This window comes from Octopus bimaculoides, chromosome 27, assembly GCF_046866305.1.
Source record: "Octopus bimaculoides isolate indiv1 chromosome 27, ASM4686630v1, whole genome shotgun sequence".
In the NCBI taxonomy this organism is placed as follows: domain Eukaryota; kingdom Metazoa; phylum Mollusca; class Cephalopoda; order Octopoda; family Octopodidae; genus Octopus; species Octopus bimaculoides.
The window spans coordinates 24,916,923-24,929,422 of NC_142954.1; the positions used below are offsets into that span (position 1 = coordinate 24,916,923).

The 12,500-nt window shown below is 33.7% G+C and overlaps 1 protein-coding gene across 2 annotated transcripts in view; it reads left to right on the plus strand.

Moving 5' to 3' along the window:
* Positions 1-12,500, plus strand: part of LOC149130911 (uncharacterized) — a 247,648-nt gene that overhangs the window by 234,887 nt on the left and 261 nt on the right. For both annotated transcript variants that reach the window (XR_016238698.1, XM_089343660.1), the window contains one exon: positions 12,377-12,500. This exon is cut by the window's right edge and continues 261 nt beyond it. Coding sequence is in view for 1 of the 2 variants with exons in the window: in XM_089343660.1 (XP_089199786.1) it covers positions 12,377-12,432 (56 nt within the window). In the remaining variant the exon portion in view is untranslated. The remainder of the gene's footprint in view (positions 1-12,376) is intronic.

Sequence of the window (12,500 nt, forward strand, 5' to 3'; positions counted from 1 at the left end):
GAGCGTTCATTTCGGAGATGGATGTCCCGGAGTCGAACCTGGCCAAGGCAACTCACGTAAATCTCTTCAACAGCACAGCCTTCCCTGAAATGCAACATGCTTGTGAGATTTGGGCCTTGACAAACAGAGGAGAACAACATCTGCTCACGGCACAGAGAGCCATTGAAAGGTCATTGCTGGGTATTTCGCTAAGGGGTCGCATCCAGAATGGGGAGATCAGGGATACAACTGGATGAAGGACGTTGTCGCAGAATACCGCCACGCAAAGCTAGGATGGGCCGGTCGTGTTACAAGGTACTTAATTTATCGACACCGAAAGGATGAAAGGCAAAGTCGACCTCGGCGGAATTTGAACTGAGAACGTAAAGACAGACGAAATACCGCTAAGCATTTCGCCCGGTGTGCTAACTTTTCTGCCAGCTCGCTGCCTTATTGTAGTAAAAGCGTTGATCTACCCCGGTATTTCTGAGGACCCAGAGATATTTTGTTGGCTTCTATCTTTATAGTTGAGGTCTAATTCCTGAATAATCTTGCCACTGATGCTCTCTTATTCATATATGACGTATGCTTCCAGAAAGATATCCATGTTGCGAAAGCAGTAGCTGGTTAGTGCAAAGCTCGCTGGCATCTGACGTTGCGTCTCGTATAGCAACATATCTGCATGCGTATATCTTCTGCAGAAAGAGATCAGTAAGGATATGAGTCACATGTCTGGTGAAAATAGCACAACATTGGTTAAGTTTAATGAATATGCTTTTCAACATGTGAATGTATCTGTTAGATAACAGGCTTAATAGGTTCCATTCCATTCGTACATGTGGCAGTTGTTTCTGTCGATCAAAAATACGATGCACGTTTCCGCAACGATGTTTAGTAAACGTTGGCGGGTTCAGTGGAATTAGACGAAAAGCAGAAAGCATATGAATATCCGGGTAGGTTTATATGTGTATGCAATGAATTCTCCACGAGACAGACAGGCAGACAGACAGATAGATAGATGCATAGATAATAGATAGATAGATAGATAGATATAAACTGCTGAAGGAAAGAGAAAGTTAGTCAGAAAGAAAAAATAAATAATATAAATTTATCGACAGAGAGAAGCATATAATAAAATATAATTGGATTATATTTATTATATCTTAATTTATATAAGAATAAGCGAAATAGTGAAAGGAAATAATAGCTGACATCTTTGTTTTGTTGCAAGAACGAAATAAATTGATGCCGTGTATTGAAAAATGATATTATATTTCTCCATTCACCACACCCAGTAAATATTTGTATATCTAATATGGGTGCCTGGTTAGATTTATAGCGTGAGTTTGGGTGGCTGAGGATCAATGGTTATCACAGCAGGAAATGTTTTACGATCCGCTGAACAGAAATATGCCTGGCATTCTTTCGAAGCAATCGGTCGAAACAAATTCACAAATTCAGTTATTTCATGTCGTTATATTCGTCGAGTGTGAATTTGCGAAAATCTGCATCCTAAATCCTTTCTCATCAATTTTTCCCATTCTTTCTATCGTTTTCCTTCATTTCATTCCTTTGGTCGTTTTTTTTTTTCTTTTTTTCTTTTGCTTTTCTCTCCTCGCCCTATTCCGCATGCTCTATAGTCCTTCACCAAGACAACAGTGAAACACGCGCTGGTAATTAATTTAAATTAAATGATCGAAGTCCACATCACGAAAAGATTTTCAATACGGTGAAGAACATTACAATCACACACTGAGACCACAGTGAAACACAGGCGAGCGCGCCATCAGGCGCCTGCACATAATCATACATGCACCAACACACATTCACAGACTAAAGTGGAGACGTACACTGACGCAACACTGAATTACACATGCACTCACTCACAGAGAGAAAGGGGAACACGTTGATCGGATATGCAAGTGATCATATATATACAGATATGGTCTAAACACAAATATGTTGTAGGCATGTGTTGAAAAAAGGACCAATATTCCTAAATAACAGTTTATGTCGGCTAACAGGCTACAGATCATATTTCTAATTCAGTACGAATTATTAATTACTAGAGATTCAACGTACGTAAAGTAGAATTACTAGACGTTGCATATCCAACATTCGGATAATAGACTTTTAGGCACAGAAAATTCAACATACACACAATGAAATTTCTAGGCCGTGTACTTTGACCCCGCAGACGTTAACTTTATGTGGTATTGAACATTGAAAATACAGTCAAACGAATTGCTAGTTACTGAAAATTCACTCCATGTTTAGTAGAACTACTAGGAACTGCACAATGTTGCAGAGAGTGCCTTGTATACAGCAGAGAATACAGTTAAAAACAGAAATAGGGAATCTTTCGTAACACTGCTATAAATGATGTAATTGCTTTATTCCTGATAACAACTCACAATGGCTCATGATAAATCAACTGGTTCCTTATCATAAAGAATATCTGGTGAACATGCAAACTATTTAGTAGCACTTGACTTGTGAATAGAGGAAATTACGTCAGAAGGAATATAAACAAACAGTCGTCATAATCTCATACAATTTATGTAAGAAGCATGAATGAATGAGTACAAGTGATAATAAATAAAGACGAACAATAAAAATTCTTCAAAACCAGACGCCTGAGTGGAAGACAAACACACTGTAAGTCTAACAATGAATGAGAGAAGAGGTCTAAGAAATTACATTTTCATTGCATTAGATTGATGGCTGCTAATGAATCAAAATATGTTAATAGGTATTTGTGTCTTAATTGTTCCAGCATAAAGGTGCATTTACGTTATTATTGAGGGCTTGAAATTAAGAGAGTTAACAGTTCTATATAAGAAAACATGGCAAAATAATTATGACAGCACTTAGAAAATATTAACGGAACGCTAACACGAAAACCAAGAAAAAATATAATAATGGCATATTTGTCCTGTAGCACAGAGGCGAAGTAGGTCGTGTGCTATTAGAAGATTGTTATGAAATATCTTTGCTTTTCTGGGATTGGATAGAATCATCCATTAAACTCGAAATAAAAGATTAATTACAATATTTCTAAAAGAAACGAAGCAATATTTGACATCGTCGTCGAGAAGACTGATAAATACAAAAGAGAAATAGGAAAAACATTGAGAGGGAAGGAAGTGGCAAATGAGCCAAAAGCTGCGTAAGGGATCTAAATTGAATATGAAGTACAGAATCGCGTTTTATGACCTCAAAAATAACCTGCATCCATAATGAAAGACAAAAGTGAATAGAGAATAACAAGATATTCACCATTAATTAAGAAACCCAAGACTGAACGCTCAGAGTAAGATCACCTTACCAAAAGCTTTCCTTTCGAGACCAGCTGGAACTGGTTATAAATTTGCATACAAAAACTACGTGCAGGATATATATGGAGAGACATGGCATTTGACAGGCCAGTATTTGCCAAAAGGATATAGTTATACAAGCTTAACACAGGCAATGATATTGTTACTCGATTTGTATGCGTAAAATACAGGAAGTATTACCATACAGTACAGAGATGAAAATCGGTGATAGAAAATGTGATTTAATTCTAAAACATGCTGAATGCTTATAATAATAAGAATCGCAAAAACAACAGGAATGCTTAACTATAAGAAAAATATAATACTGTCTTAATCCTTATACAAATGCATTAACCACCCCCACCATCGCACAAATCTCTAACTGCAATAATATATTACAAGAAAGGCAGTTACTTTCACTTTCAAAACAGCAGAACTAATCAACAAAGTTATGACGCCGGGGTAGATAGTAGAAATAATAAGCTTGTGTATAGCATGGGCTAAATATCAGGTCTTTGTAGTGCACTATTACACGTAGATAAGGGAAATATTAACCATGATTAAAGTAGCACTAATAATACTCAGTTCCGAACCAAAGAAAGAATTGTAAAAATCAATCTTGTTCATATTAGATGAGGAATGCACCTAGGGAACGCCCTGTTTCTAGTATAGACACAGAGAAATCGGAATTTTGTATAAAGCTGACGCGAAATTGTATACTGCAGATAATAAACAAATAAAAATCCTGTTAGAGAGATTAGGTCGAATAAGTAGAGAAATTGATATGAGTTAATATGAGCTAAATGAAAAGGAAAGAGTGGAAAATTAATAGATAGACATTAATTTCATCATAAATGAAGAAACGTTGTGGAGAGAATATGAGGACGTAGATACTAGCAAATACGTTGCAGTTAATGAAGTTCGTTACAAAAGCATAGCACAGAAATAAAAGAGAAATCTATGAGAAAGAGTATTACATGAATATTAGATTAATTCTTAAAACAGAGCCAAATAGAAATATTCAGATAACGGATAACAATAATCTCGTTTTAGTTACGTTTCTAAACTGGAGACTAATTGTGGGAAAACGAGAAAATATGATGCCCGCAATTATAATACATTACCGAAATATCACACAGAAGCAATACAATTAAAATGGAAGGACATAGATTTCTTCAACTGGTAAATTATTATAAAATAACTATGAAACTCTAAATATATAGCATAAAGCATAATGCAAGTAGATAAACAGACACATAAGATAAGAGTAACGTGATTACAAATATTATAAGAAGTGAAGTAATTTTTGTGGGTTGTGTGTAGGTGAATGAAAACAGAGATAGGTTGAAAAAAAGCCAAACAAAGTAAAATATTTACTTAGAGTTGGAAACATTTAATAACGTTTTGGCTCAGCTCCACACCACGGGTAGTTTAAGTAGCCTGAACTCTACAGATGAAGAGAGGGCCATAAATGGAGGTTTTATTGTCACACTACATAAACGAATGCATGTATAATTTAAATCGTCTCTTAAAATCATCAGATGTTATGCTTGTGCTACGTCTCGAAATTCGATCATATGATGTAATGGTGGCTCTTGACACTACGGCTTATGGTTGGTAGAACAATTCCTATTAACCAGTTCATAATATTGTTTGGTAGTTATAGATTTTAGGGTTTTAGGGAGCGATGTTGCAAGGGACTATTATCTTGACATGAGTTGATAGCATCGACGTTATGTACGACGAAGTGTTTATGGTACTTGTAAAGAATGGTGTCATGAACAAAATAGTAATGGCATGTGTTTATATATATATATATATATATATATATATATATATATATATTCGTTTTGCAAGATTCTTGATGTGAATTCGTGTGTTGGAATAGATATTGTTGTATTTGGGAATCGTCATCTGACCGGTTTAGACAATAAAAACACACGCACTATATATTTGGTCTTCACTTGCTTCAGATTTATTTTGTATTAATTGCATTTCAGCCAGAGTTCTTCCGTCACACTTCTGTGACCTCATCAGTGATCCTTTGCTTTGTTTATTCTTTTTGTGTCTCTCCTTACTAATGATCTGGCAGACCTGTTATGCGTGTTCTCATCAGCAAGGGCGCTAAAAATCAACGTATAATTATAGATTGAGAAAACGCATAAAAAATTATTTTATTTGTTCATTAATGTTGGAAAACTTGGTCTAGTGGTAACTATTCAAAATGTTTTCATTTTTCATCCCCTTCGAAATTGCTGCTAACCGTGGTTTAGATTTTGACTGATCCTTCTAGCAATATATATATTGCACGTACATATGTGTGTGCGCACAAATCTGTATAGTTAAATATCGACTTTACACTGGACGTTTTATTTCAGTTTCTTGTAAGCTTCTCTTGAGAGTCCATATCAGACACGCCTGGATATATTAGGATATTACACACACACACACACACACACACACAGACACACACACACAGACACACACACACAGACACACACAGACACACACACACACACACACACACACACACATACACACACACACACACACACACACACACACACACACACACACACACGTATATATTCTACACTGCATGATGTATTGAGTAGCGTATTCGATAGTTGCCACCTGAAGAAGATTACGACTTTAAATATTGTGTGTGTGTGTATACATATATATGGATGTATATATATATATATATATATATATATATATATATATATATATATATATATATATATGTATGTATTTATATGAATATTTTATCTATAAATATATATGTATATATATATATATATATATATATATATATATGTATGTATTTATATGAATATTTTATCTATAAATATATATGTATGTATATATATATATATATATATATATATATATACACGCAATATATTGGTTTTGCCAACGACATTGAAGCGACGCAATAAATTTAGAAACGTGTGATACTATCGATTCACTCATAGAGTTAACCTCTTCCTCCGTATTATATAAAGTAAGTAGTCTTATCCAAATCTAACGGCTACCTCTTTTCAAATTCTATGCGAAAGTCTATTCGTGACAACGTTATTGAATTATGTAATTACAGAGTAAGCAAAAGGTGATCAAAACAAACATTATCGCCATTCATTCCATTTCTAGACGCATCCTTTTATTGTGGAATATGCCAAGAAGTTCGTTCCAAATTTATTGTATTGTACAGCAACACGAAATAAATTACATTCTCCATATTTTGGCTTTCTCACAATCTTGTTACTTATTTCTGTTTTCTACTTTGCATTTCGCTTTTTTCTTCTTTTTTTTTGTCTCCTGAACATTTATGTCAAACACATAATATTCGGATGTTATGATTATTAATGTAAACATAAAAAAATATACATATTCCTTTATATAATATATATATATATATCTATGTATGTATGTACGTGTACACACATATGTATACTTACATATTATATTTCAATACGTATAGTCATACATATACATATAAATACGTGTTATATGTGAGTGTGATCGTGTGCCTATATATATATATATACGTTTATACCTTTATATATATATGTTGTGTATATGTAGCTTTATTTTCATAAGAATGATAAAGAAGATCATTGCATATATGGATATAATTCTCTGTACTCTAAGAGAGAAAAAGTTTCTGAATGTCAATTTATTTGCATAGCTTAATAGTACACAATGTTATACAATTATATAGAATACATTCACTGTAATCCATAATAATGGAGTATATATATATATATATATATATATATATATATATACGTACATACATACCTCTATCAATGTATATAAAATGAAATTTTGATTTAATTTAAATTAAATTAGTTAAGTTTTGATCGGCTCAGGGAAACTGCTTTTTTTTCCCAGTAAACTTTGTCTGGTGAATAATTTCTGCAAACTTGCATAAATATACATCTTGCTATGTTAAAGGTGTTGAAATTCTTTTTAAAGAATGACGTTCCATGGATCATCTAATAAATTATTTCATGAAAAAATATTTAGCTCTCCTCCTATATTAATAGAAAGATACTTCCAATATATATATATATATATATATATATATATATATATATATATATGCTTAACGTAATCGTGTTATATGCAGAGATTTCGTGGAAATGTCTAGATATTGTGTAACTATCGTCTTTTCGCAAGAATATGTGTGTTTGTATGTGGAGTGAGTGAGAGAGGTTCTTCATGGCCTAGTTGCTTCTTTATAGCTTTCTTTATTCTTATGATTATGTTTTCAATTCCTAGAACGTTGTATTACGATGCCTTCGACACCTGACTGTGCACCATTTCAGAAAACACCAATTTGACGGAGGAAATGAGACAATGCACAGCATGTACAATTGATCATAACAAAAAGATATTTGTGCAGGTTGTTATTCAACTGGAAATCGCACAACCCTCTTTCTTGTATTACGAAAGACTACCGTCATATGTGTTTGCTTGTGTTTGAAAGTGTGCATTTGGTTTACTTCTGCCACTTGCCTCCGCTTGACATATTCGTACTGAAGCTTATTTCATGCAACATTCTAATTGCATATCCGTAGTACTGAGGCTGTGACCTGTCGATGCAGAGAAGTAGGAGCTCGACCCGGATAGCCACCCTTTTTAAAACTCAAATTTGAGAGAAGAAACGAATACCACATAGACGCCTGTCTAGCGATTTTTCTGCTTCCTCCATCTTTAGAAATATATAAATCATTAAACAATAAAAATTTCATTGGATGACAGAAACCTTTCAACACTTTGTCATATCTTGAACGGGGAATAGATGTTGATTGTAATAAATAAAGCCCAGACAATATGGCATTTCGATATTAAGAAATCTATTTAGCTTCAAGTCTTAATGTTTTTCATTTACTTAGATGTGTATATCATATCTTCGTAATATATGCGAAGTATATATGTGTGTGTGTGTGTGTGATTGTGTATGAGTATTTACCTATCTATCAATCGATCGAAGTATTCATCTATGTATGTATGTATGTATCTATCTATCTATCCATCCCTCTCTCTCGCTCTCTCTCTATCTCTCTCTCTCTCTCTCTCTCTCTCTCTCTCTATCTCTCTCTCTCTCTCTCTCTATCTCTCTCTCTCTCTCTCTCTCTCTCTCTCTATCTATCTCTGTATCTAGCTATGTACCTACCTACCTATTTATGTATGTATGTATGCATGTATGTATATGTGTGTGTGTGTGTGTGTATGTGTGTGTTTTATTTTTATGTTCAGTTATAATAACAATAATATATTTATCTTTTGGGTTACTCTATACGTCTATATAATCTGACGATGGCATAACTGTCCGAAACTCCGATATGACTGTCTAGAGCATTTTTCAATAGGATTATTAATTATATAGATATGTACCTACACATTACACGCACGTATCGGCCTTTGCCTTTCCCATGGTTGGCATTATTGATGTGGAGAGGGGTGGTTTGTATGCATGGGTGACCGCTGGTCTTGCCCGGTCTTGTGCCTCGGAGGGTAACGTTCTAATTGCACTCTGATGGGAATTTTTTTCACCGTCTCCTAAATGTAATTACCCAGATTTTCTCTGCTGTTCTGTGAAAACTGTATAGCTGGGAGAACAGCCGAGAGAGAGAGAGAGTGAACTAAATCGCTTATAACTGTAATATTCGAAGTACATAATTCTATTAATAAGTGCATGTAAACCGTTGAGCAAAAAATCTTTTAGTACTCGAGAATGTTGTTGACCAGTCTGAACTACTGTTTTGTATTTTATCCAAAACCAGCGATTATCTAACAATTAACGAATGAATAACAAGCAGATTTAACATGTTTCCACGCGCGTTGAAAATATAAAAGCAAGTTAGATTTGTAAATATAAGTATAGTAGTTGGAAAGCTTTGCCTGTGTCGCATTGCGGTGTCATAACATCTTGTACATTTTGTCCGAATGACCACTTGACATCGAATAGTGCATAGCTACCTCATGTCTGATCAGTAGCATGGATCAGCGTAGCGTTTTTTAAGGAAGCGTAACTCTAGCGGTAAGATTTACGTATCTACTTTAATATATTGAGTATTGAATGGCTATTTACTGCTAAAAATAGTAGATGTTGGTCTTTTTGTAACTTTTGTAGGGTGAATGTTTTTATTCAATACTATGAGCTTTATTTTCAATTTTTTTTTTTATTTATGCGTTTATTTATTTTATGGGCAATTACTTCACAGGAGTATTAACCACGTAAAGCTACGCGATTATATTTGTTAGTTTTTGTTGCTGTTTTATGTTCCCCAAACAGAAGAGACCTCTGATTATAAGCAATCAACCCTTACGACCCCATTTTATGTTTCCGATATTAAAAATCTAAGGACAATCTAGATCAATAAAATATAATTTGAGTGAAGTATAATACCAGGTAAATTTTGCGTGTGAAGATATTTCATACTAGTTTCCATGTTTACTCCGGCATTTACATTCGATGCTCTGTTCATCGGCTCTCTTTCTCAGATCTATGGTAAAAAGACAACACACTTCTGACCATCATGTCTTTCTCTCTTTTAGCGCTGAGAAGCAAGTATCACAATGCCCAGCGTAGCGTATCTTAAAGAGCCAGGCTGCGATTTGAGGGTTATTTCGTTTACTGTATCCAGCAGGTCGAACGACCGTGTTGAGACACTTTTTATGACGCGTCTATTAACTATCAGTTAACCACGATTGACTTCTCCTTCATCGCTACAGCCATTTTTTTCTACTACTGGCGCGCTGTTTTAGGTCTAGTCATTATTTGTTCAAGATCTAATTCAATTGCTGCAGTGATAATCGATTTACTATAATCAATAAGTATATATAATGGGTTTTAGTAAGAATTGTTAAAGTAGTAAGCAGCATTTTTAAGTATCTTCTTAAACTGCTACCTGATATCTAACGATCCACTATTACTGTCTCTCCTCGAGCAAGAGAAAGTTGATGGATGTCACACTTATCATATAAACTGATATTAAAACTTAAGCACATCGAACATCTAAACCGTTATGCTTAAATAAACTTATAGTATGAAGGCAAACCTTTTTATACCGCTGTATCGAAAATTTATTTCTATTTTATAGTCTTTTTATTGGAGCGCCACCAACTCGTACTTTTGTATTAATTGGAAGATAAATGCTTATAGTCGAGCGATTTATTTTCGCCATATATATTTTGATAAAACATACCAACAGCTAAAAAAAAAAATGTAATAAAATATATACCCCATCGAATACTGATTTCCAATGATCAACAATGGCTTGTGAAATGCTATAACTTGCGATTGCTAAACGAAAATGTCCTGACAAGAATCAAAATAAGAGTTGTTGTGATATGTTTTATTTATTAAATAGCATTTTTTCATTTGTGACTAAATATGTCCTCTTGAAATTAGAAGTAGTTTCAGAAAACAATATGCAGAAAAAATTGTAAATAATATTTTTATTTTATTAAATTCAATTAAACAGTTGAAGCGATGTATCGAGTAAATTTGTGTTTTTAAATAAGACCTACATCTGATGATTATTTCCTTTTAAAATAGAGGTCGGCTGGTTGCAGCTCAAGTTATCTTAAATGCTGCGAGTAAAAAGCTTCTACTTCTACATCACAGAAGCCTCCTTCACCAAGATATATCATACACTGTAGTCTTTTCTTTATCTCCATGAACCACTCGAATCTAGAAGAAAAAAACACTTTACCACGTTCCCCTTTGAACTTCTAGAAATCAGTTTTAAAGTTTAAAACTTTGTTTTAGGGTATATTTAATATTCTTAGATCTTCTTCATTCTCAATATCTTTTCTCCGTCCCTAGAAAATTACTCGAAACTTATTTTCGAATCCTGTTGAACTATGATGAGTTTATCCTCAAAACATTTGGGGAATCAAAATCCGAATGTCAAACTTGTTATTTTCATATTAACTTTTATTTAGTTTCAATGAGAAATCGGTGAAAAATATATAAATATACGGAGACAGTCAAAATAATGTAAATGCAGAAAACAAAGCTTGAAGGTTTTCACATCTGAGAATAATCTGTTTTCACTTTACTCATTAATCAAAACATTCAAGAAGTTGACAACGACTCAAACACCGCCATTGAGGAAACCAATTTAAACTAAATCAACTTCATTTCAAACTAAATTAATTTCTCCTTTATGCTAAGCTGAGGCAGCTAGCAAATCGATTAACTCCGTCACAGATCTCACCAAAATATCGAAATCTTTAAAGTATTCGTTTCTATTGTTTTGTTTCTTTTTTCCAGCATAACGTGATACATAAAAATACATTTAAAAGGAACAAGGGAATAATCAATTGTGTCTGGAAATTACATTACAAAACATTATCTTAGCTTAACATTTTAGGGTGTTGTTTACTATGAAATATTTTTCCAACGCAGTCATCATCAAGATATTATTGTGTAATAACATTAAGGACTTCAACAATCGAATAACAAAATAGGTGCAGCTATTTTAGTGTTCGTTTTCGTAACTCTGTTCGTAATTGCATACCTACATAGTGATAACCGATTCGTATAGCATCTCAAACCATCCTTAATAAATAATTTGAATAAAAACGGGGGAACTTTCACAAAATATTTAAAAATAAACCAATCTCGGCAAAGCTATTTCCCATTATCAATTGTATGTGAAACATTATATGCTGTGATTAAAAGTAAGATTCCTTGTCACATTTCGTGAGTAGCGTATGCTGTTGTAGGCATTATCTCTTTTCTTTATCACCTAAAATCATTTAACGGCAACTGAGGACACAAGTCTCTTATTTTCGACGTCACTAGACTCATCTAGTCTGTTTTTTGTCTTGGTAACCTGGTGATATCTGGATGAGGCAACATGAAATACCAGGTAAGTTTGTGCTCCATGTTCGTGTTTCTTGTTATTTACTTCCTATAGTTTATTACTTTTGTTGGTTATTGTTATCTATCTATTGATATAGATTTATTGTCCTTCTTCTCATCTTTTTTCATTTTGTAAATATCTCACATGGGCGCGCCTTCTTCTATGAAACTGTTGAATCACAAAACACTACAGCCGATGGGACTTCAACACGTATATCATTACCATCACAAACACTACAAAAACTGTAAGCACTGCAGCAGCAACAACAACAACAACAACGACTACTACTACTACCATTACTACTACTATACTACTA